At 38.0% G+C, this 26,694-nt stretch overlaps 1 protein-coding gene across 4 annotated transcripts in view; it reads right to left on the bottom strand.

Annotated features, from left to right (window-relative positions):
• TBC1D12 (TBC1 domain family member 12) overlaps positions 1 to 26,694 on the bottom strand; it is a 135,458-nt gene that overhangs the window by 16,695 nt on the left and 92,069 nt on the right. For all 4 annotated transcript variants that reach the window (XM_054435972.2, XM_063669999.1, XM_063670000.1 and 1 more), the window contains 6 exons: positions 25,081 to 25,163; positions 21,361 to 21,478; positions 18,333 to 18,439; positions 11,384 to 11,464; positions 8,556 to 8,644; positions 7,089 to 7,160 (listed from right to left, as the gene is read on the bottom strand). In XM_054435972.2, the coding sequence (XP_054291947.1) occupies positions 7,089 to 7,160; positions 8,556 to 8,644; positions 11,384 to 11,464; positions 18,333 to 18,439; positions 21,361 to 21,478; positions 25,081 to 25,163 (550 nt within the window). The remainder of the gene's footprint in view (positions 1 to 7,088; positions 7,161 to 8,555; positions 8,645 to 11,383; positions 11,465 to 18,332; positions 18,440 to 21,360; positions 21,479 to 25,080; positions 25,164 to 26,694) is intronic.

Genomic DNA, 26,694 nt, shown 5'->3' with positions numbered 1-26,694 from the left:
CAGAGTTTAGCTCTTATCGTCCAGGCTGGAGTGCAGTGGTACGATGTCGGCTCACCGCAACCTTCCCCTCCCAGGTTAAAGTGATTCTCCTGCCTCAACCTCCCGAACAGCTGGGAATAGAGGCGCCTGCCACCAAGCCTGGCTAATTTTTGTATTTTTAGTAGCGACGGGGTTTCACCATGTTGGCCTGACTGGTCTCAAACTCCTGACTTCAGGTGATCCGCCTGCCTTGACCTCCCAAGGTGCTGGGATTACAGGCGTGAGCCACCGTGTCCAGCCCGGAATATTTATTTTATGCATATTTTTAAAGCTATTTATAGCTCATTCAGATTTATCATATATCACTCTTGTTCATATATGAAAAGAAAATAAGAAAAACAGTTATTTCTATAATTTCTTCAGAGTCCAATTCTTCTAAATATTTTGCATTATTTGTTGACTCATGGTGTGATGCACTGAAAAAAATACATTGTTTATGTAGTATTGCTGACAAAACTGTCTAATCTGAATCTAATCATGAAAAAATAATCAAATTCAAGTTGAGGGTCATTCTGCAAACAACTAGCCTTAATTTTTGAAAAGTGACATTGTTACTACACATACAAAAGGCTGAGGAACTGTTCTGTTTTAAAAGAAACTAAAAAGAACAACTAAATACCACACATGACCCTGACTGGGTCTCTACTAAAAATACAAAAATTAGCCAGGCATGGTGGCATGTGCCTGTAATCCTAGTTACTCAGGAGGCTGAGGCAAGAGAACTGCTTGAACCCAGAGGGCGGAGGTTGCAGTGAGCTGAGATCGTGCCACTGCACTCCAGCCTGGGTGACAGAGCGAGACTCTATCTCAAAAAAAAAGAAAAAAAAAGAATGCATAGTCCTTGAGGGAGAGTCCCAGGAGAACAAAGAGAACAGCAATTGCGGTACAGCGCTCCATCACGCAGGCTAGAGTGCAGTGGTGGGATCTCGGCTCACTACAACCTCCGTCTCCTGGGTTCAAGCAATTCTTGCCTCAGCCTCCCGAGTAGCTGGAATTACAGGCCTATGCCACCACACCTGGCTAATTTTTGTATTTTTAGTAGAGACGGGGTTTCGCCACGTTGGCCAGGCTGGTCTCGAACTCCTGACCTCAGGTGATCCACCTGCCTCAGCCTCCCAAAATGCTGGGATTACAGGCATGAGCCACCGCACCCAGCCTGTGGTTCTTTTAAATAAGTATAACTGAAACGTGAACCAAGATTACCAAATTTTTGCTAGAATAAAATCTACAGATAAAACTTTCATGAGTTATTTATAGATTCAACATATGTTATTCATTAACATAGTTAAAAACGTGTTTTGTCAAATCATGACATGAAATAGGTATTCCAATACAGTCTACATTATTTTTAACTTATAAAGTAAGTGTGATTTGACTGACTGGTTTGTCAGTGAGCCTTGATACCACCAGTTAAGTCATATGGTGGTCATTTTACATAAATTCAATGACCTAACAGAGCTCGTTTCAGCAGCAAATATACAGTGACCTAATAAGTCTGCAGCCAGGGTAAAAAAAAAAAATTTAAAACATATTCTAAAAAAATCATTATCATAAGTGTAATAAAAGTAACAGTATTTTAATTTTCCCCAATTTTTCTCAGTATACCAGGTTAAACAAGTGCCTTTAAGTGAGGATTTTTGTTTGTTTGTTTTGAGACACAGTCTCGCTCTGTCACCCACGCTGGAGTGCAGTGGCACAACCTCAGCTCACTGCAACCTCTGCCTCCCGGGTTCAAGCAATTCTTGTGCCTCAGCCTCCTGAGTAGCTGGGATTACAGGCATGCGCCTCCACGCCCAGGTAATTTTTGTATTTTTAGTAGAGACAGGATTTTGCCATGTTGGCAAGGCTGGTCTCAAACTGCTGGCCTCAAGTGATCCGCTTGCCTCAGTGTCCCAAAGTGCTAGGGTTATAGGCATGAGCCACCGCACTCAGCCTGAAGATATAATTTTAATAGATTTTTTTTCTTTTTTTAAAGTCTAGTGTAGGCTGGGTGCAGTGGCTCACACATAAACCCAGCACTTTGGGAGGCTGAAGTGGGAGGATCACTTGAGCCCAGGAGTTCAAGATCAGCCTGGGCAACATAGTGAAACCTTGTCTCAAAAGAAAAAACACAAAACACAAAATAAAATTTAGCCTAAAATGTCAGTAATAGATATTTTGACTAGTCTCAATAAAGGCTTTTGGGATACTTTATAGAAATGAGAAAGTGAACAATTCTAATAATTGGTAACAAAATGTTTTTGCAACTCAAGTAGTTAACAGTCTTCTGTATTCAATAAAGCTAAAGGAGAATCTAATTGAGTTACTGAGATAATTAAACCATCATTCTCAGCAAACTATTCGCAAGAACAAAAAACCAAACACTGCATGTTCTCACTCATAGGTGGGAACTGAACAATGAGAACACTTGGACACAGGAAGGGGAACATCACACACCGGGGTCTGTCGTGGGGTCGGGGGAGGGGGGAGGGATAGCATTAGGAGATATACCTAATGTAAATGACGAGTTAATGGGTGCAGCACACCAACATGGCACATGTATACACATGTAACAAACCTGCACGTTGTGCACATGTACCCTAGAACTTAGTATAATTTAAAAAAAAAACAAAAAAAGTTGATTGAAAATTTACGTATGCCCAACCAAAAAAAAATTTGTATTGTTTTTTTCATTTATGTAGTTTCTCTAATATATTTATTTTGATCAGTTATACTAATAATTGTAATAACACAAATTAGAAAAAACGTTTAATATTTAGAATATTATGTATATCAGAAATAAAGCTAATTTTTAATTTGTAATTAATTTATATATTTGTAGCAGAAGTATAATGAGATTACTAAAAGACTTTTGGGCAGAAAAGTGTTACATTAGAATAAAATTCTGTGAGAGAAATGAAATAAAATACAGTCGTCCTCCACTTTCCCCAGTTTTGCTTTCTGAAGTTTCAGTTTCCTATGGTCAACAGTGGTCTGAAAATATTGAATGGCAAGTTCCAGAAATAAACAAGTCATAAGTTTTAAACTGCATGCTGTTCTAAATAGGGTGATAAAATCTGGAGTGGTCCTGCTCCATCCTGCCAAGGAGGGGAATCATCCCTCTATCCAGTGTAACCATGCTGTATATGCTACCCACCTGCCTAGTAGCCATCTCGGTTATAAGATCAACTGTTGTGGTATTGTAGAGCTTGTGTTCGAGTAATGCTTCTTTCACCTAAATTGTTAGAATAGTGTTATAATTGTTCTACTTTATTATTAGTTATTGCTGTTTATGTCTTATTGTGTCTAATTAATAAATTTTATCATAGGTATGTATGTATAGAAAAAACATAGTATATGTAGGATTCTGCACTATCTGCAGTTTCAGGACAAGTACAAAACCCTATATAGGCCGGGCAGGGTGGCTCATGCCTGTAATCCCAGCACTTTGGGAGGCCGAGGTGGGTGGATCGCCTGAGGTCAGGAGTTCAAGACTAGCCTGGTCAACACAGTGAAACCCCGTCTCTACTAAAAATACAAAAAATTAGCTGGGCATGGTGGCGGGCGCCTGTAATCCCAGCTACTTGGGAGGCTGAGGCAGGAGAATTGCTTGAACCCAGAAGGCGGAGGGTGCAGTGAGCCAAGATCGTGCCATTGCACTCCAGCCTGGGCAACAAGAGCGAAACCCCATCTCAAAAACAAAAACAAAAAACAAAAAAAACCAAACCTATATATTCCACTTGGTGTCTTGGAATATATCTCCTGAGGATAAGCGGGGACTGCTGTATATGGCTATTACCGAAAAGACAAAACATAAGTGTTGGTAAGGTTGTTGAAAAAAAAATTTGCACACTGTTTATAGGAATGTAAATTAGTACAGCTATTATAGAAAACTGTATGGAAGTTATTCAAAAAAACTAAAAATAGAATTACTATATGGTCCAGCAATCTCACTTCTGGCTATTACCCAGAAGACTTGAAATCGGTATATCAAAAAGATACCTGCACTCCCATGTTCATTACAGCACTACTCAAAATAGCCAAGTTAAGGAATCAACATAAGTGTCCATCAACAGATGAATGGGATGAGAGAGTGTGTGTGTGTATACAAAAGAATACTGTTCAGCCTTAACAAAGGAAGAAATTATGTCATTTGGGACAACATGGATGGAACTGGAGAACATTATGCTAAGTGAAATAAGGCAAAAAACAGAAAAGCAAATATTGCATGTTCTCACTTAAATGTGTAATCTAAAACCACTGAACTCATAGAAGCAAAGAGTAGAATGGTGGTTACCAGAGGCTTGGGGGTGGGGAAGATGATAATCAAAGAGTACAAAAAGCTCCAGTTAGAAAGGAGGAGTAACTTTAATTTTTTTGAGACAGGGTCTCACTCTATCGCCCAGGCACAATTTCGGCTTACTACAACCTCAAGAGCCTGAACTCTAGCGATCTTTCCACCTCAGCCTCTTGAGTAGCTGGGACTACAGGTGCACACCACCACACCTGGCTAATTTTTTATTATTTGCAGAGATGAGGTCTCACTGTGTTGCTCAGGCTGGTCTTAAAACTCCTGGGCTCAAGCGATCTTCCCACCTTGGCCTCCCAAATGCTGGGATTATAGGCATGAGCCACCATGCCTGGCCTGTTTTTTTGTTTTTGTTTTTGTTTTTGTTTTGAGATCTATTACACAACATGGCAAATACAACTAATAATTGAGTTCTGTACATTTCACAATCACTCAGAGAGTAAATCTCAAATACTCTCATTACAAAAAATGTCAGATATTTCAGATGCTGGGCAGGTTAATTACTTTGTTTTAATTATACAACATTATATTAAAAAATCATAATATCAGCCAGGCACAGTAGGTCACACTTGTAATCCCAGCACTATGGGAGGCCAATGCAGGCGGGTCACTTGAGCCAGGAGTTCAAGATAAGCCTGGGAAATAGTGCCCTGTCTTAACACAAAATACAGAAAATTAGCCAAGCATGGTGGCTTGTGCCTGCAGTCCCAGCTACCTGGGAGGCTGAGGTGGAAGAATCACCAGGGACCAGGGGACCAGGAGGTCGAGGCTATAGTAAGTCATGATCACGCCATTGTACTCTAGCCTGGGTGACAGAGTGAGACCCTGTCTCAAAAAAATAAAAATAAAAAAAGAAATATAAGTTCAGAGAAACAGCAAAAATGTAAAATATTAATGAAGGGCTTGTTAATATATTTTTCTTTAAATGGACTATGATATATGTAAATTCATTACAGTATTTAAACTCCACTACAGACTTCTTTTCTTTTTTTTTGAGACAGGGTCTTGCTGTGTTGTGCAGGCTGGAATGCAGTGGTCCAATCCTAGCTCACTGCTGTCTGGGAGTCCTGGGCTCAAGCGATCTTCCTGCTTCAACCTCCCAAAGTGCTGGGATTTACAGGCATGAGACACTGTGCCCAGCCTGGGGACATTTTTTTTTTTTTTTTTTTTGAGACAGAGTTTTGCTCTTGTTGCCCAGGCTGGAGTGCAGTGGCACGATCTTGGCTCACTGCAACCTCCGCCTCCCAGATTCAAGCGATTCTCCTGCCTCAGCCTCCTGAGTAGCTGGGATAACAGGTGCGTGCCACCATGCCCGGCTAATTTTTGTATTTTCAGTAGAGACGAGGTTTCACCATGTTGGTCAGGCTGGTCTCGAACTCCTGAATATGTAATCTGCCCGCCTAGGCCTCCCAAAGTGCTGGAATTACAGGTGTGAGCCACCATGCCCAGACTGCCTGGGGACATTTTTAAAAAAACTGTAAGATGTTAACATTTAACCAGTGCTAAAAAATTAAATTATTTACAAGTAAACTTACTATGAAAAACCTTAAACTTCAACTTAAACATGTGAAGGGGATACAAGGTGTTCTTACAATTCATTCATAGAATACCTAAGTAAGAGAGTTTAAAGACTCTTTGCTCAAATCTAACTTTCTCTGTAAGGACTATCTTACAATCTTTTCAAATACTACAACCTGCCCCACCCTAAACCTAGCACTTTCCCCCTTTATCATCTCACACTTTTCTACAGCACTTATCTTTTAATATAACATGATTTACTTATTTGTTTGTTGTTTATTGTCTGTTTCTTTCTTCTGAACTGTAAGCATCATAAGGACAGAAATCATTTTGTTCATTGAGGTATTTCAAGTGCCTAGAACAATGCCTGACATATAGTCATAAGAGCACAATAAATATTTGTTGAGTAAACAAACATAGAAATGAACATGAAACAGAACAAAGTAACTTGTACCAGACAGCCACCCTATAGAGAGGTCTAACATTCTTCTATTTTAAGGCAAAGGTGAGAAGATGAAAGTTCTATAACTTCTAGTTAAAAATGGCAATTGAACATCACATCTTTCTTTGTTCTGCAAAATCCAACTAAAAATACAGTAAAGAAAAAATAAATATTAACCCACAAGGACTACAAGAATGAAAAATTACACAGTAGATAGTTAATAGTATTTTAGAAATTGTAAATTAAATAAGTGTAGAATGTTAAAACTAAAATATCTACGGAGGAGGAAGCCAATAATCAGCAAGCCAATTCAGCTGTAAAACCCTGAAGGCTCGGAAGCTGAAGTTGTCAAGTACCTGTGAAATTGAGAAATAGAGCTAAAAATAGGATTGGGTGAAAGTCTGTATAAGGAGCAAATCCCCTCCCCTATCCTTTAGGGACAGGTACCTATCCTTCCCTTAACCTGGTAGAACATAGGAGGTTTACTCTCTAGAGGCACAGTCATGGAAAAGAGGGTTAGGAAGAAGGGGACAAGGCATCACACTGACATCAGGGCATGAGATACAAGTTTATAAATTGCATGGTGAAATCTCCTGCAGCTCCCCCAGAAAGCTGGCAGCCTCAAGTACATATAAGCTCCTGGCAAGAGATGGAAAGATTCTTCGCTGGGTAAATTGATAAGCCCAAGAAAAACAGACATAAAAATACAGACATTTGGGAGCTAATACAACATAGGATATTTTGATAAAGAGTGTAGATAAAATGCTTATATTCAAAAAACAGATTGAAACAAATACTTACATAACCAACATCAGGTCTGTAGCATGTGTATGCCCCTAAAATACTATGTAAGACATCATGATATGGACCACCCTTAGGAGAGAAAAATGAAATTTGAAACTGTACAAATAATTGTCTCTAAGTTAATTTTCATATAACATGTTAATAAACTGTAACATTTCCTAAATGACTAGTTTTAGCATATTTAATAAAAAAATATTATAAATGTACTCTGCCAAGATGTTTTCCAAATTATTAATAAGGAATATTTAATACTGTAGATGGGTGCGGTGGCTCATGCCTGTAATCCCAGCACTTTAGGAGGTCGAGATGGGCAGGTCACTTGAGGCCAGGAGTTTGAGACCAGCTTGGCTAACATGGCAAAACCCCATCTCTACTACAAATACAAAAATTAGCTGGGCATGGTGTCATATGCCTGTAATTCCAGCTACTCGGGTGGCTGAGGCACAAGAATCGCTTGAACTCAGGAGGCAGTGGTTGCACTGAGCCGGGATTGTGCCACTGCACTCCAGCCTGGGCAACAGAGTGAGAATCTCTCAAAAAAAAAAGAAATATTTAGTACTAAATAACAACAACAAAAAAAAGCCAAATAAACTTACTTGATGGATACAAGCTATATAATTTGTCAACAGTTTTAAAATCTTCTAGATTTGGTATAAGGGTATGATGAATACACACTGTTTCATTTTATGTAATACAGCATCAGCAGAGAAAAACCATCAAGCTAAACTAAACTGTGTTAATAATTTTAATCTTAATGGTAAAAATTTTTATCTCATTTTATTTTTATCAATCTAAAGATAGAAGAATTCCATGTATAAAGACTTGAATCAGCTGGGTGTGGTGGCACATGCCTGTAATCCCATAATCCCAGCTACGCAGGAGGCTGATGCAGGAGGATTGCTTGAGCCTAGGAGTTTGAGTCCAGCCTGGGCAACACAGCAAGACCTGATCTCAAATTTAAAAAGAAATAAAAATAAAGACATGAGTCAAAGATAAAGTATATATAATGTAGTCATTTCTCTTTTCATAAGGTATAAGCAACTTCATAATAGCCTATGTACAAAGAAAACCATTTCTTCCTATTTTAATGATAATTCTGAAAATTTTTAAGTTTTGTGACAAAGTTCTTTATACTTTAACAATTTACTAGGCCAAAATATTAAGAATTCATATATCTTACAAAATAAAAAGCAAAATAAATTCACTGTAATAAAATTCATCAAGTGCCTACTACATAAAAGGTATTAAATGCTACGCTAACTATAATGTATTTCGGTCAGTGGAATAAAATAATAGAAATTCCTTTATAATTTTATAACTAGTTTTAGACTTTTTATATAGGGTCCGCAATTTCTATAGTTTTGCCTTTTTTAAAGTAATAGCTATTCATTTAAAGAATCTGTTGCCTTGGATATTGATAGATTCTTTTTTTTAAGTAATTACAAGCTGGTTAGAAACCCTCACCTTCTGAAAGATGTAGAGAGATGGAAATGTACGGGATATGTCCAGCTTAATTAATTCCAGACTGGCCTCTCGATCAGCAACAGATACACCTGCATTTACCAAGCAGATACAATTTAAATGATCACTTGGCTCTAACAAGTTCAATTTTATAAATACAGAATGATCACACAGCATGTGTTATTTAAGTTAAAAGCTGAATAATCAAGAAATTATAAGAAATGTCACATAGCTTTTGTTAGAACTTGTTATTCTCTTGTACAAAGAAAACAGCTATACATTTATCAGAAAGTTATATGGTAAAGGATTTCTAATTCCAGTTTTTACAGAAGATAGGGGCAGTCCATCATTTCCATGGTAACAACTAGGAAAAAAAATTACAAATATCACATTTAAAAAATCATCAGAGAGCTATGGATACAGAGAGATCAATAGGATTTAAACTCCAGAAAAGTAAGAGTCTTTCCTTGGTGAGTAGACACCAGTGTCCATTTTTCTTCCTAGGGGTATCTGCCAGGTCTAGGTATGGGCTTAGGATCGAGCTCGCCAAAGACAAAGTCACTCTAGTTAGAGGAAGAGAAACCAGAAGAGCTACACATGGCCAAATAAAACTGATGTGATAGACAGGAATCTGGAGGAGCCCTGAATGTGTATCTATGGGACTTTTCTGAATGCAGAAGGCCGGGCTAGAAATGCAGAATAAAATCATCCAAAGTCACAAGGTCTTGAGAGGGCATATCATTGGAGGGAGATACCTGTAATCAAAATAGAACACTTTGGGCCGGGTGTGGTGGCTTATGCCTGTAATCCCAGCACTTTGGGAAGCCGAGGCGGGTGGATCACCTGAGGTCAGGAGTTCGAGACCAGCCTGACCAACACGGTGAAACCCTGTCTCTACTAAAAATTAGCCGGGCATGGTGGAGCGCACCTGTAATCCCAGCTACTCAGGGGACTGAGGCAGGAGAATTGCTTGAACCTGGGAGGCAGAGGTTGCAGTGAGCCAAGATCGTGCCACTGCACTCCAGCCTGGGCGACAGAGTGAGCGTCTCAAAAAAAAAAACACTTTTTCCCATCAAGAAATTTGAAACTCAAGATAAACTAAGTCTATCTAAAGCTACAACCTTGCCCCAATCTAGATCAATTAATGGTTGAATTGAGGTGATAAGCCCTTAATCGAACTGCCTAACAGGAAAGAGCAGCTTCCTCTGCAGGGGAAACCACAGCTTTGGTTTCTACATTCTTTTTATATACTATGTCTGGCATATAATTTAAACATTTAAGATATACAAAGAAGCAGAAAATGTGACTTACAACCACTTTAAAGGGGAAATAAGGGGAAAAACAGCCGACAGAGGCAGACCTGCAGATTATGCAGTATTGGAATTAACAGGCAATGAAACTATGTTACAAATATGTTAAAGAAAATATCTGGCTGATATGCGCTAGAGAAAAAAATAATAATACATTTTTTAAAAAAAATAGAGGAAAAGATGGCGGAAGGAACACGGGATAGGAAGATGAAGAATTTCAACAGAGAAACAGAATGTATAAAAAGAACCAAGTGAACATTCTACAATTACAAAGCATATCTGAAATTAAAAGCCCATTACACAGATTTAGATTTAATAGCAGACTAGATAAACCAGAAGAAAGGATTAGTGAATTTGATGATGGATCAATAAAAATCAATGAAACTGAAGCAGAGAAAGAGAGAGAGAGGAAAAAAAGAATTGGCCAGGCACAGTGGTTCATGCCTGCAATCCCAGCACTTTGGAAGGCCAAGCAGGAGGATTGCTTGAGGCCAGGAGTTTGAGACCAGCCGGGGAAACATAGAGAGCCCCCATCCCTATATGATGAATTAAAATTTTTTTCAATTATATAGAATTATATCTATCCACCACCAAAAAAAGAAAAAAAAAGAGAGAGTGTAAGAGGCTTGTGAAACACTGTTAAATGGTCTACTATACATGTAATTGGAGTCCAGAAGGAAAACAGCCAAGAAAGGGCAGAAGCAATATTTAAAAAGACAATGACCAAAAAGTTAAATGACACATGCAAATTATACATATCCAGGAAATAAGAAAACAGTAATTTATGTAGACACTGCTTCTGACTAGAACTCTTCATTACATTCAATTAATTTCTACTGAAGTGCAATTTTCACCATTTATTCTTTTTCTTTGGAGATGAAGTCTGTTACCCAGGCTGGAGTGCAATGGCGTGATCTCAGCTCACTGTAACCTCTGCCTCCCAGGTTCAAGACATTCTCCCTGCCTCAGCCTCCCAAGTAGCTGGGATTGCAGGCACCTGCCACCACACCCAGCTAATTTTTGTTTTTTTAGTAGAGATGGGGTTTCGCCATGTTGTCCAGGCTGGTTTCAAACTCCTAACCTCAGGTGATCCACCTGCCTTGGCCCCCCAAAGTGCCAGGATTACAGGTGTGAGCCATCCGCCCAGCCTCACCATTTATTATTGAAAAAATATTTCAGAAGTGAATACTTATAATTTTAATTCTCATAATTTCAATGCTTCATAAAAATGAGTTTAAAATGATGAAATAGCTGCTGTCTGCCAGTATAAAACTTCTTTACCTTTTACGTACTTTTAGTTCTCCACAAATAGCTGACATAGCTAAGAGGTCTTAGGATGATACTTACATGAACTCTTCTGTAAATCGTCTTTTTCCTAGCCTTGTTTACTGAAAGGGTTATTAAGATTAAATAAGATGATATATGTAAAGCAATTACTACAGCTTCTTATACATGGTACAAAATCATGCTCAGTAGCTGAATTTTCATCCTAAAATTCTTATTTAAAAAAAGAAATCACACCTTCTGTATCATTCTCTGAACTTGTTTCACTGAAACTTTTCCACCGTTCTTTTGCTCTTGAGAGGAAGATTTCATAAAGTTCTGGGGGGTGGGGGGAGAACAAAAATGTATGAATAATAGGAAAGAAATATATTTGCAAATTTTAATTTTTACTCTTTACCTATTACAGGTCAGGTCTCTCTGATGTAGCAAGCATCAAAAAAGTGGCAAATCTAAGTACTTGATTCTACCAAAACTATTCATTATATACCCAGAAAGAAAGTAAATAAAATTACTGCAGAGTAATCATCCATACAGAATGTACATATGAGGCAGAAAGAGATGCTTCTGCTAAGAAGTATCATTGCGGAACAGCAGAAAAAAATGATTTTTGGAGTCAATCAAACCTAGATTCAAATTCTAGCTCTGCCATTTACTATCTGAGGGACTTCAAGAAAGTTATTTAGCTACGCTGGAACTCAGCTTTCTTTACCTGTAAACCAGAGAAAAACAACACCTACTCATAGGGTTACTGATGATTAAATAAGATAATATATATAAAGCTCCTGGCGCCTCATAGCACTTCAATAGATGCTCGATCTTGCTTTCTATCACTCCTGAAACTGGTTTCTCCATTATGATATTGCTATCTAAAGCTACTTATATTTCACACAGACTTGGTGTGTGTCACCAACAAACAAAATCTCTACCCCTGTCTTTTTAATTTAAGTGCCTAGTCGCTGCACTCCCATATGCAGGATCTCATAAAAACTTCAGGACAGGAAAGATTTAAAAAGTTTTCTCAATTCCCAAATTTTATTTGTCTTTATTTTGTAACTAACTATTGCAGATATTTGAAACTACATAAAAATACGACATTTCAGGGACAGAAGAACAGAAAAAACATGTCTTGCCCAAACACCAAAGTTCATATATTGTCCAAAATAAGTTTTTTGCTTCAATTAATTCTTTTTAAAATTTTATTCATTTTTAAAGGTAATACAAGAACATGGTTTTAAAAAATTTCAAAAAGTAGGCCGGGCATGGTGGCTCATGCCTGTAATCCCAGCACTTTGGGAGGCCGAGGCAGGTGGATCGCCTGAGGTCAGGAGTTTGAGACCAGTCTGGCCAACATGGTGAAACCCTGTCTCTACTAAAAATACAAAAAATTTAGCTGGGCATGGTGGTGCATGCCTGTAATCCCAGATACTTGGGAGGCTGAGGCAGGAGAATCGCTTGAGCCCGGGAGGCGGAGGTTGCTGTGAGCAGAGATCGCACCACTGCACTCCAGTCTGGGCAACAAAGCAAGACTCCGTTTAAAAAAAAATAAATAAAGAGAAAAATAAATTTCCTTTCCTCAGATGCAAGTGTGGTTATCAGAGCTCTAATTATTCCAAGAATGAAAATATGCATGCACAAGTATATACATAAATATATAATCCTTTTTAAAAAATTAAAGTGGCAACATGTTTCATGCACTGATCTGTATCTTACTTTGTTATATTAGAGGTTGTTCCATGTTAGTAGATATAGATCTGCTTTTGTTTCTTTTAAACAACTGCATAATTTTCCAAAGTAATGACTATACCATAACGAGTATTCTTATATTGCCAAGAAGCATATCATTATCAAATATCTGACTAGATATATTTCAAACAGACTCTTACTATTCTAATCTTTTCTCCCTTCTATCTACTTTTCATTACTACTAATGGTTTGGAAAGAAGAAATTAAAAAAAACAACTTAAAATTCCTATTCTTCTTCTTATTATTTTTTGAGACAGGGTCTTTCTCTGTTGCCCAGACTGGAGTGCAGTGGTGTGACTTCAGCTCATTGCAACCTCCCCCTCCTGGGTTCAAGCAATTCTCAGCCTCCTGAGTAGCTGGGATTACTGGCATGCACCACCATATCCAGTTAATTTTTTGTATTTTCAGTAGAGTCAGGGTTTCACCATGTTGGCCAGGCTGGTCTTGAACTCCTGGCCTCATGTGATCCACCTGCCTCGGCCTCCCAAAGTGCTAGCATTACAGGCGTAAGCCACCACACCAGGCAAAATTCCTATTACTTATGCCTGGCTCCATCAGTAATTTCATAGGAGACGAATATAAGGTTAAAATTTACACATATAATTATTTGGAGGTTATTAGGTATAAAATTGTAAGTTTTTTAAAAAAATTCAAACTGGTTCTAAGACAGTCAGCTTCAATATTATACCCAAATTTTAAAACTGTCCAAAAAAAGGGGGCTTACCAGACAAACCCATCAGTTTTAGAAGTCATAAAATTGATCTAATAATAAAAATGTGGTAATGCATTTCGAAACATCAAAGGACATCTCTCCAGTAAGATTTACAGTTAAGAAGACCTGCATCTCAGTTCAATTTGATGCTTGGGTCCTCATGTCACACTGACTTTGCTTTGAATCTGCAAAGGGAGAGTTTGAAGCAGGCTTAAAGATGATACTTTGGACTTGAACAGAGAATACTTTGATTTCAGTGTATATTTTGCTTTCTGATTTCGCGACAATTATGATATTATCCATACTCTCAGCAAAATGCACTTTCACTATCGTTTTATATTATCACAAATAACTGTTAGAACAATCCTTTCATATTCTTACCCCTATTTTACAGGTGAAGAAAAACTAAGATTTCTAGATGTTAAGTAATATGCCCAAGGTCACAAACCTAATATATATGGTGGAACCAAGCTTTGAACCATATTTGACTGACTTTAGAGCCCTTACTCTTAGCTACTATTCTCTAACGATTATAAATTTCATGACTAAAACAAGTCAAATTATTAAAGCCATTCAAAAGTAAACAAGGTTAACAAAAATAAATGTACTTCAATCCAATTTTAGCATCTTTTCCGCACTAATAAAAAAGAAGAGAATAAACACACATTCCATTCTTGAATACACAAATGTTTAGTGAAGAAAATAGAAAATTATGTTGGAAATAAATGACTCAGTTATGTTACAAAACTATAAATTTCAAGCTAAAAACGAACCTTTTGATTATAGTATCACAAAACGTTAACACCAATTTAACCAATATTTTAATGTCTAAGTTATCAAGATAACTCAGATTCTAAAGCCAGTTATCAATAAAAATTGCGAACAAAACTTCATATAACCATCAATGTCTCATTACCTGTTTGCAAAATTGATTCTTAAGACTTTAAACAATTACAGTATGTTCAAAAATTCTTATTATGGATTTAGAAAATCTAACTGAAAGTTCTGACTATAATTTTAAACATTCAATCTGTTCCAAACTCAGAAAGCAAAAGTAATCTCTGTTTATATTTGGAGAGAACAGTTAAGTCATATAAAATCTAACTTTTTCTAAGTTAAATAAAAACTTAATTCTTCCTTTAAATTCTATTCTAAAAGTTTTTAAGTTCTTTGAAAATAACATGTTGGCTGGGCACAGTGGCTCATGCCTGTAATCCCAGCACTTTGGGAGGCCGAGGTGGGCATATCACTGGAGGTCAAGAGTTCGAGACCAGCCTGGCCAACATGGCGAAACCCCATCTCTACTAAAAATACAAAAATTAGTCAGTGTGGTGGCAGGCACCTGTAATCTCAGCTACTTGGGAGGCTGAGGCAGGGACAACTGCTTGAACCCAGGAGGCGGGGGTTGCAGTGAGCTGAGAGAGCACCACTGCACTCCAGCCTCAGCGACAGAGCAAGACTCCATCTCAAAAATAAATAAATAAAAATAAATTAATTAAATAATATGTTTATTACAGGAGACTTGTGAAAATCAAATTTTAAAATCATACGTAATCATAATATCCAAAGTTGGCATCGCTTTTCAGACAAAGGGTAAACATTTAAATTTTTGTTATAATTCTGTCCAATTATATATAATGCTGATTGCTGCAATGAACATTTTGTAGAAAAGCTTTTGCATCCAATCCTATTTCCTCAGAGTAAATTCTTAGAACTGAAATAAACAGTCAAAGGTTATTTGTTTGAGACCTTTGGTAAATATTTATGAATGATTTTCAGTCATCCTCGTATGGGTAATTCTCATTCATTTTAATCTCTTTTGAGGGATGAAAAACAGTACTTGGATGTTAACATATATGTCTTTTTTATAGAATGGCAGGAAAAAACATATGTCTTTGATTTGGCTATCTCAAGGAAAACGGTTAAATAAATTATAGTACAGCCAAATTGTGGAATACAATGTAGCTATAGTACATATGAGGCAGACTTGTATGTACTAACATGGAAGATGTTCAAGATAGATTATAGGGTGAAGAAAGCAAGCCACAGAATAACCTTATGGCATACATTGTGGGGGAAAAAATAAAAAAGCTTTAAAATTGATCGTATGTAGATGCACACTTTATGTACATAGAAAAAAGACCAGAAAGAATATACACCAAATTGCTAATAGTGTTTACAGTAGGATCAAGAATACCAGTTCAGGTGGAAGAGCAGACACTTGCACCTTCTCATTACTTTAACTTTTTCCAATAAATACAAAAAGAAAAATTTTAGAAGTAACAGTGACAATGTATTATTTCTAGTATTAAAGACCTTAAGTCTTTATGTGGTGCCATTGTCTAGCATTAACATTATCATTTAGACCAATTTAGCACATTTTATTATTAACTATTTATTTATTTAGAGACAGGGTCTCACTCTGTCACCCAGGCTGGAGTGCAGTGGCACAATCACAGCTCATTGCACCTCCTGAGCTCAAGCGATCCTCCCACCTCACCCTCTCGAGTGGTGTGCCCACATGCGGGCTGCCTGGCTAATTTTGGGATTTTTTTTGTAGAGACGGGATCTTGCTATGTTGCCCAGGCTGGTCTCAAACTCCTGGGCTCAAGAGATCTATCCGCCTCAGCCTCCTGAAGTGCTGGGATTACAGACATGAGCCACCATGCCTGGCCTATAAACTATTTTACTTTCCTCTATTTGATATTATTCTAATTTGATCTAATTTTAAAAATTTATTTATTTATTTATTCTATTTATTTTTGAGATGGAGTTTCGCTCTTGTTGCCCAGGCTGGAGTGCAATGGCGCAATCTCGACTCACTGCAACCTTCGCCTCCTGGGTTCAAGTGATTCTCCTGCCTCAGCCTCCCGAGTAGCTGGGATTACAGACATGCACCACCACGCCTGGCTAATTTTGTATTTTTAGTAGAGACAGGGTTTCTCCATGTTGGTCAGGCTGGTCTCAAATTCCTGACATCAGTTGATCCACCCGCGTTGGCCTCCCAAAGTGCTGGGATTACAGGCGTGAGCTACCGCGCCTGGCCAAATTATTTATTTATTAATTTAGAGACAGAGTCATGCTCTGTAGCCCTGGTTGGAGTGCTGCGGCACAATCACAGCTCACTGTAACCTTAAACTCCTGGGCTCAAGCAATCCTCCCATCTAAACCTCCCAAGTAGCTGGGACTACAGGCATGAGCCACCACATCCGGCTTAATTTTTAAAAAATTCATCAAAACTACTCTGCAAGCCAGGCATGGTGGCTCACACCTATAATCCCAGCACTTTGGGAGGCTGACGCAAGCAGATCACTTGAGGCCAGGAGCTTGAGACCAGCCTGGCCAGCATGGTAAAACCCCATCTCTACTAAAAATAAAAAAATTAGCCAGGCGTGGTGGTACACACCTATAGTCCCAGCTGCTCAGGAGGCTGAGGCAGGAGGATCGCTTGAACCCGGGAGGCGGAGGTTACAGTGAGCCGAGACTGCGCCACTGCACTCCAGCACAGCAACAGAGCGAGACTCCATCTCAAAAACAAAAACAAAAAAACTACTCTACATTTTGCTCCTATCCACCAAAGTTTAAGAAACTTAAGAAAATAATAAAACTCTTTGAAAGTTTTATTTCTTCTTCTGTTCTTTAAAGGATTTTTTTTCTTTTTTTGAGACAGAGTCTCGCTCTGTAGCCCAGGCTGGAGTGCAGTGGCTTGATCTCGGCTCACCGCAACCTCCGCCTCCCGGGTTCAAGCAGTTCTCCTGCCTCAGCCTCCCAGCGCACACTGCCACGTCTGACTAATTTTTTGTATTTTAGTAAAGAAGGGTTTCACCGTGTTGCCCAGGCTGGTCTCGAAATCCTGAGCTCAGGCAGTCCACCTGCCTCGGTCTCCCAAAGTGCTGGGATTACAGGCGTGAGCCACCATGCCCGGCTAAAGTTTTTTCTTTATGCAGCTAATCAAGTTATAAACTTTAAAATTATTTATTTATTTATTCATTCATTCATTCATTTATTCATCCATTCATTTGAGACAGAGTCTCGCTCTTTTGCCCAGGCTGGAGTGCACAGGCGCGATCTCAGCTTGCTGCAGCCTCTGCCTCCTGGGTTCAACTGATTCTTCCACCTCAGCCTCCCGAGTAGCTGGGATTACAGGTGTGTGTCACCACGTCCAGCTAATTTTTGTATTTTTACTAGAGACAGGTTTTCACCACGTTGGCCGGGCTGGTCTTGAACTCCTGACTTCAGGTGATCCACTTGCCTTGGCCTCCCAAAGTGCTGGGATTACAGGCATGAGCCACTGCGCCCGGCCTAAACTTTTTAAATTAAAAAAAAAATCCCAAAATGACTGGTTTAGGTAAAGAAGGAGGAAAAGAAACTTTTAGCCTTCCTCCAGTATTTATGTGTTTTCTGTATAAAAGTGGAGCCTTTTCATAATTGACTATTTTCTTTTTTCTTATATATACTTATTATCCACTGCCAAGTAAAATCCCAGAAGTTTTTGATATTTGAATGCCAAGATTATTGATAATTATAAACTAAAGGGAAAACCATAAATCTTTATATAAAATGTAATAACTTATTAAATCATAACAGGTTTTGGGGGGATGAAGCATGCTTTTAAAATGACATTATATATGATAAAGGCCATTTATTTTAATGCTCACTCTGCTAATCTGCTATGTAACTCTGTAGATGGCTATTTGTACATGTGGGAGTAACTGAACATAGAATACAAACCAGGAGTGATATTTAGTTCATTTCCTACAGCTAGACTCCAAACTTTCCCACGGACACTAGGGGGCAATCCCTGCCACCACAATTCTCGAACTCTTCTCGTACTACGCCTAGAATTAAAGGAGGAGAAAAAAGAAGAAAGTTACTTTTTATAACAAAAATACTAGTTGCATGATGGATTATCTTTAGTCTACGGCCAAGTGATCAAATCATTTTTAGGACTATAGAGAATGAAGTATGTAATGCATTTTTTCCTTTGAGTTCATGCTTGCAGGCAACAACAGCCTACAAGATGTATAGGATCCCAAAGGGGCAACAGTAATCTAAAGGGAACTGCGTTTTATAAATGCCAATGAGAGAATCAGAAATATGCAGTCAATTATTTAAAAAACAGGATAAAAGGGACATAAAAATGTATCACCAATTCAGCACCAAAAGCAAAACAACCAAGAATCTACAGTGGGTAAGGCCCTAGTTTTTGAGAAGCAGTAAAGTCTGCTAAAAAAAACTGTCGGCTTTAAAGTCAGATAGATCTGAGATCCAATCTAGTTTAACCATTAATTAAATGTATAACCTTGGGCAAATCACTTAACCTCTCTGATCTTGAGTTTCCTTATAAGATAAATGGGAGTAAAAATACATACACCTTATAAAAGTTCTAAGAATCAAATGCAATTACTTATGTAAAGTGCCTCAGATAATATGTCACACTGTGCCAATATTCAACAAATTCCCAATGTACAAACTACAGCAGGCATTGCAGAAGATATCCCCAACCCTCCAGTAGAGAGGGAAGATAAGGCATATTTTAAAATGTTATGTAAAAAGGCAATAAGAAAGAAATTCTGTCATTTGCAACAACACAGATAAACCTGTAGGATATTGTGCCAAGTGAAATAAATCAGGCACAGAAAAATCAACACATAACCTCACTTATATGTGGAATCCAAAAAAGTCAATCTCATAAAAGTAGGGGGTAGAATGGTGGTTATGGCCGGGGAGGGGGGAGTAAAGTGAATGGAGAAAGGTGAGATGTTGATCAAGGGTACAAAGTTCCATTAGAAGAAATAAGTGTTAGTGACCTATTACATAGAATGGTGACTATAATAAAAAATAATGAACTGTATGTTTCAAAATTGCTAAATGAGAAGATTTTAAATGTTTTACCACAAAATACTGAGAAGTACGTGAGCTGATAGATGTGTTAATTAGCTTGACTTAATCATTCCATAATGTAAACATATACCAAAACATCACATTGCACCAGGCAGGTGGCTCACACCTGTAATCCTAGCACTTTGAGAGGCCAAGGCAGGCAGATTGCTTGAACCCAAAAGTTCGAGACCAGCCTGGGCAACACAGTGAGATCCCATATCTATAAAAAAATACAAAACTTAGCTGGACGTGTTGGCACATACCTGTAGTCCCAGCTACTCAGGAGGCTGAGGCAGGAGGATCACCTGAGCCCAGGGAGGTCGGGGTTGCAGTGAGCCGTGATCTCGCCACTACACCCTAGCCTGGGCAACAGAGTGAGACCTCGTCTTGAAAAAAAAAAAAACCCTCAAAAAACACATCACGGTAGGGTGCAGTGGCTCACACCTATAATTCCAGCACTTTGGGAAGCCAAGGCAGGCTGATCACTTGAGGCCAGGAGTTTGAGACTAGCCTGGCCAACATGGTGAAGCCCTGTTTCTACTAAATATACAAAACAATTAGCCGGGTATGGTGGCGGGTGCCTGTAGTCCCTGCTACTAGAGAGACTAAGGCATAAGAATTGTCTGAATCCAGGAGGTAGAGGTTGCAGTGAGCTGAGATCGCGCCACTGCATTCCAGCCTGGGTGACAGAGGGAGACTGTCTCAAAACAAAACAAAACAAAACAAAAAAACAAATCACACTGTACCACATAAATATATACAATTATTATTTATCATTAAAAAGATGCTGGCAAAATAAACTTAAAAATGAATAAATAAATAAATGCAAAGGCAAGATAAGTATATTAGTCTCAAAGCATGATGATGGGGCATTTACATAAGGGAAAGATCATACATATTTCCTTGATTATGAGATAAGCACTTTAAAAGTCATTTTAATATCAATAAATGCATCTTCTAATGCATTTACATATTTAATATTCTCCTTCCAAATAACTGCTATTACATCAATAGTGCATCTTACAATCGATGGTATGTTAGCATTAAGAAAATACAGTAACTAGGCCAGGCACGGTGGCTCACGCCTGTAATCTCAGCACTTTGGGAGGCCGAGGCAGGCAGATCACAAGGTCAGGAGATCGAGACCATCCTGTGAATGGTGAAACCCCGTCTCTACTAAAAATACAAAAAATTAGCAGGGCGTGGTGGCGAGTGCCTGTAGTCCCAGGTACTCGGGAGGCTGAGGCAGGAAAATGGCGTGAACCCGGGAGGCGGAGTTTGCAGTGAGCCGAGATTGTGCCACTGCACTCTAGCCTGGGCAACAGAGTGAGACTCCGTCTCAGAAAAAAAAAAAAAAAAAAGAAAGAAAAAAGAAAATACAGTAACCAAAGACATTAAAAGTTTCATAAATCAATTAGCATTTCAGTTGGGTCCCAAAGGATAGGTAAGATTTAGCAGACACCACGGTGAAACCCCATCTCTACTAAAAATATATTAAAAAAAAAAAAATTAGCCAGGCGCGGTGGCGGGCCGGGAGGCTGAGGCCAGAGAATGGTGTGAACCCGGGAGGCGGAGCTTGCAGTGAGCGGAGACTGCACCACTGCACTCCAGCCTGGGCGACAGAGTGAGACTCCGTCTCAAAAAAAAAAAAAGATTTAGCAGACACAGAGGATAGTCAATAAGGGAAGTAGGTGGTAGACACTGAGGGATTTATAAAAGCAAAGGCACAGACGCAAATATGGAAATTTTCAGGCATTAATTAATAGTATAATTTAGCCAAAGCATAAAATATATGCTGGAAATAATAAAAATACAGAATCAGAAACATGAGATCTTCGGAGACAAATGGGAATTTAGGAGAAGTCTGCTTACTTACATTACTTCCCAATTGGGCAGTATTTCATTGATCCAAATTACCATTGCACTTGCAATATTTTCTTCCTGCTTAAATCGTTCTTTCATTATTCTTTTTCTTTTATGTGCTTCCTTAATTTCTGTTTTAAACGAGTAAAAATTATTTCAATACAAATAAGCTAGATCAAAATCCTCTTCTCCATTTACCTAAACTCTACAAAACAGACTTTCTCAAAAATAATATTATCATAAGAGGAAGGAATAAGGGAGGGAGGAGGGATGGGGAAAGAAAGGGAGGGAAAAAGTGAAAGTAAATGAACTTGATTAACATAATTTTCTATTCTTTGTTTTCTTTTTAGAGATGGGTCTCGCCACGTTGCTCAGGTGGCCTTGAACTCCTGGACTTAAATAAATCCTCACATCTCAACTTCCTGAACAGCTTGGACTACACATGTGTGCCACCATGCCCAGTTATTAACATAATTTTAAAATAACATCTCCTGTTCTACTATAAAAGTAAGTGGAATAAAAGGTCAGAAAAATAATTTAAGTAGATTACTTTACCACATATTTCTATTTACACTAAATCTATGAAGTCAAATTTCTTATGAATTAACTATATAAAAAACAAACAACTGTGGGCAACTAACCAATACCCATTTTTCCTACAAGGGTTTATAAATTTTCTGACATAACCCACATGACATTCCAAAATGATTTTGTCAATAGCATTATTAGTATATTAACTCTTTTTAATATGGTGTTTCACTTTACTAGTTTGAAATTTTAAAATGTCCCCCAAAACACATATATTAACAGTACATCTCTTAGATTCTGAGGCAAAAGTTAGAGGAAGAAAATATATCTCTGAAAATCAAAGATGACAATTTCAGAAGAAGAGATGTCTCAAATACAGAGGAAAGTGAGTCATAAATCAAAACTTTATGTAATTTTAGAACCAGTGAGGATGTCAGAGACCAGCTAGCCAAACTGTTTTCAAATTGTTTTTTCAGATACGCCTCAGACCATCTTGAGGGGCAAGCAGAAGGCCAAGTAAACAATCTCTACTTTCTTTCTTTCTTCTTTTTTTGAAACGGAGTCTCGCTCTGTTGCCCAGGCTGCAGTGCAGTGGTGTGATCTCTGCTCACTGCAACCTCTACCTCCCGGGATCAAGCAATTCTCCTGCCTCAGCCTCTCCAGTAGCTGGAATTACAGGGTCACACCACCATGCCCAGCTAATTTTTTGTATTTTTAGTAGAGACAGAGTTTCACCATGCTGGCCAGGCTGGTCTCGAACACCTGACCTTGCGATCCGCCCTCCTTGGCCTCCCAAAGTGCTGGGGTGACAGGCGTGAGCTACCGCATCTGGCCGACAATCTCTACTTTCTTTTATTTGTTTTATGTATTCATATTCTATATAAGATTTCTTGGGAGAATGTTCCACTGCTTTACCAACAACAAAAAAAAATGATGAAAGAGAAGCTTCAAAGCCCTGATTAAGCTGACCTGCCTCTCACACATTACGCATGAAAAAACTAACATTAGGCCTGTTCAGAGTATCACACCAAGGTAGTATCAAACAAGGTTAAAGCTGTGGCCTTCTGATTCTTCAGTTCAGTGTTATTCCTATCATAACATGCTTTTAAGATCATCCAGTACCAATAGTTATCTTACATAGTAATCATATAGTAAAAATTTTAAAATTAATAAAAACTTAACTGGAGCCAGGCACAATGGTTCACGCCTATAATCTCAACACTCTGGGGAGGCCCAAGTGGGAGAATTGCTTGAGGCCAGGAGTTTGAGACCAGACTGGGCAACATAGAGATACATCATCTCTACAAAATAACTTCTAAAAAAATGAGCTGGGGCTGGGCATGGTGGCTCACGCCTGTAATTCCGGCACTTTGGGTGGCCAAGGCAGGTGGATCACTTGAGGTCAAGAGTTCGAGACCAGCCTGGCCAACATGGCAAAACTCCGTCTCTACTAAAAATACAAAAATTAGACGGGCGTGGTGGCGGGCACCTATAATCTCTGCCACTCTGGAGGCTGAGGTAGGAGAATCACTTGAACCCAGGAGGCGGAGATCGCAGTGAGCCAAGATTGCGCCACTGCACTCCAGCCTGGGTGACAGAGTGAGATTTTGTCTCAAAAAATAAAAATAAAAAAAAAGAGCTGGGTGTGGTGGCATGCACCTGTAATTCCAGCTACCAGGGAAGCTGAGGCAGGAGGATTGCTTGAGCCCAGGAATTCGAGGCTGCAGTGAGCTATAATTGTACCACTGCACTCCGGCCTAGGCAACGAGTGCAACCCTGTCTCTAAAATAAATAAATACATAATAAAAAATAAAAACTTAGGCTGGATGTGGTGGCTCACACCTAAAATCCCAGCACTTTGGGAGGCCAAGGTGGGCGGATCACTTGAGGTCAGGAGTTTAAGACCAGCCTGGCCAACATGGCGAAACCCGTCTCCACAAAAAATCCAAAAATTAACTGGGCGTGGTGGTGCACGCCTATGGTCCCAGCTACTTGGGAGGCTGAGGTGAGAGGATCTCCTGAGCCTGGGAGATTGAGGCTGCAGTGAGCCAAGTTCGCATCACTGCACTCTGCCTGGGTGACAGAGCAAGACCCTGTCTCAAAAAAATAAAAATAAGTAATAAATAAATAAATACTTAATTGGATATGTCAGAAATATTTCGAATTCTGTATAGTAAAATACACTCAACTAATGCTTAAATACCTTCTAGAACAATATAACTAGCCTTATATATCCTATGTTTACTTAACATTAAAGAAGTAACTTCATTTCCAAAATAGCACCATAAAGCAGAACTCTATACTATTATAACGTTCCATTAACTTAAGTCAAAGGAAAAAATATCAGTTGTTAATAAGGTGTTAGATGTTAAGTCTAAAAATGTATACAGCTGTGTAATATCTTCTAAAAATGTATGTTTATCCTGAAATAACAATTGTCAGGAAATAAACACTGTTAAATTATCCTGATATTATTTTTTTGGTTGGAAAAGAGAATGAATGAATATGTAAATTTATACACACAAGAGTATACTTTTATAAACCTAATCAAATGACACAATTGGGCCTCTAGAGAGACTCTGTAAGTCACAAAAAAATTTTGAGTTTCAAATCATATTCTCACAGCCATATAGAAAGTTAAAATTATTAAATTATAAAATAATTAGAAATTAATAATTATAAAATATAAAAATGGTAAAAAGTGAAATTCATTAATAGATTCATGAATTATTATCTTTATTTATAAACTAAGATAGTAGAAGTCCAAGTTTTATGACTGTAATTTCAAGATTCCTCCTATTCTGTAAAAGTACAAGCAGAAAAACTATGATCCTGGTATGTCATTTTATTCCTCCTTTAGAACAAACTTAATTATAAAAATAGTAGACAAAAATAAAAGCATGGGCAACATGGTAAAACCTCACCTCTACAAACAATACAAAAAACTAGCCAGGCATGGTGGCACGTGCCTGTGGTCCCAGCTACTTGGGAGGCTGAGAGGTAAAAGGACTGCTTGAGCCTGGGAGGTCAGGCTACAGTGAGCTGTGATTGCACCACTGCACACCAGGCTGGGCAACAGAGCAAGACTCAAAAAAGAAGCAAAAAAAAGAATTCAGTATCATCTTGAAGACAGACTTGATGAATTTTACCATCCATCTTTTTATTAAAATCAGAAAATTATACCATTTAGAGTTAAATTTTATACCTCGTTTTTTAGCCTCAGCCACCATCTCATCATATTCTTGTCGGTGACGTAAAGCTTCTTCCACAGATTTGGCAGGAAGATTTCTGGAAAAAAAAGTTACTTAAGTCAAGACAATTTTTAAAAGATTAACTTTAAACTTACTAACTTATTTGTTTTTATACCCAGATGCAAAGAATTTCTAAACTAACCTCATTTCATACATTAAGGAAGTGAAAGGCTGAAAAGAACTGTGCATTTTACAACAGAATCAGAATCCAGGTTGTTAATATGTGGGGTGTGTGTGTGTGTAGTTCTATGTCATGTGTATATAAGTTGGTATATATTTAAACATTTCAGATTAAAAAAATAGAGATGAGGTCTCACTATGTTGCTCAGGCTGGTCTCAAACTCCTGGGTTGAAGCAATCCTCCTGACTCAGCCTCCCAAAGTGCTGGGATTACAGGTGTGAGCCACTGAGCCCAGTCCATTTCAGATTTCAGTCAATATTTTTAGGTTATTTGTTAAACTCACTTACTAGAGTTTTCTTTAGTCAACTTTTGTCAGATATAATTTTCATATACTAAAATGAATAAACATATTTTAAGAGTAGTTTGATGAGTCTTGACAAATGTATATACCTGTGCAGCTAACTAACCAATCAAGATATAGAACATTCCCATCATTCCACTAAGTTTCCCTGTGGTACCCCTCACAAAATTCCTTCTTTGATTTCTATCACTATAGATTAATTTGTTTCTTCTTCAAGAATTTTATAGACTCTTGTGTCTGGCTTTTTTTGTTTTTTAATTTACATTGAAGGACTAATGTCTGGCTTCTTTTGCTCAGCACAGTTTTGAAAATCATTCATGTTGTTGTATTAGCAATGTATTCCTTTTAATTGCTGAGTAGTAGTCCATTTATCCATGTGGGTGGACACTTGGATTGTTTCCAGATTGGGGCCATTATTAATAAAACTACTATAAAAATTAACATCAAGTTTTTGTGTAAACATTTGCTTTCATTCCCTTAGTTAAACAAACGTCTTGGGTTATATAGTAAGTGCGGATATACCTTTACAATAAACTGTCAAACTGCTTTCCACTAATTAGAGTTTTAAGACAACATTTTAACTAAAAACTGGATCATCCATCATTTGCATACATAATAGTCCCCCCCTTATCCTTAGGAGTTATGTTCCAAGACCTCCAGTGGATGCCTGAAACCTAAGACAGTAACAAACCCCATATATACCAGGTTTTTTCCTATACATACATAACTATGATAAAGTTTAATTTAATTGAGATTAAGTTAACCCAGCACAATATGTTGCCATCAATTGGAAAACATTTTTGTTCATATCTTCCACCCATAAATTTAATGTCTTTTCAATCATAACTAAACACCATGCACTATGGCAGTAACTTTTGCAATTTAAGGTGCGACAATAACACTAGCATAAATTTCTTTTTCATTCTTCACAATTTCATGGATAGAAAACTGATTCTTACCACAGATCTTAGCAACTTCAGCATATGATTTTTTTTTCTTATTAATTTGAGAACTTTCACCTTTTTGCTTAAAGGAGGAACTTTACAGCTTCTCTTTGGCATATCTGAATTGTCAGCACCACTACTC

This window comes from Pongo pygmaeus, chromosome 8 (assembly GCF_028885625.2).
Source record: "Pongo pygmaeus isolate AG05252 chromosome 8, NHGRI_mPonPyg2-v2.0_pri, whole genome shotgun sequence".
NCBI lineage: Eukaryota > Metazoa > Chordata > Mammalia > Primates > Hominidae > Pongo > Pongo pygmaeus.
The sequence above is the reverse complement of the archived record's forward strand: the minus strand, read 5'-3'. Positions and strand labels throughout refer to the sequence as shown.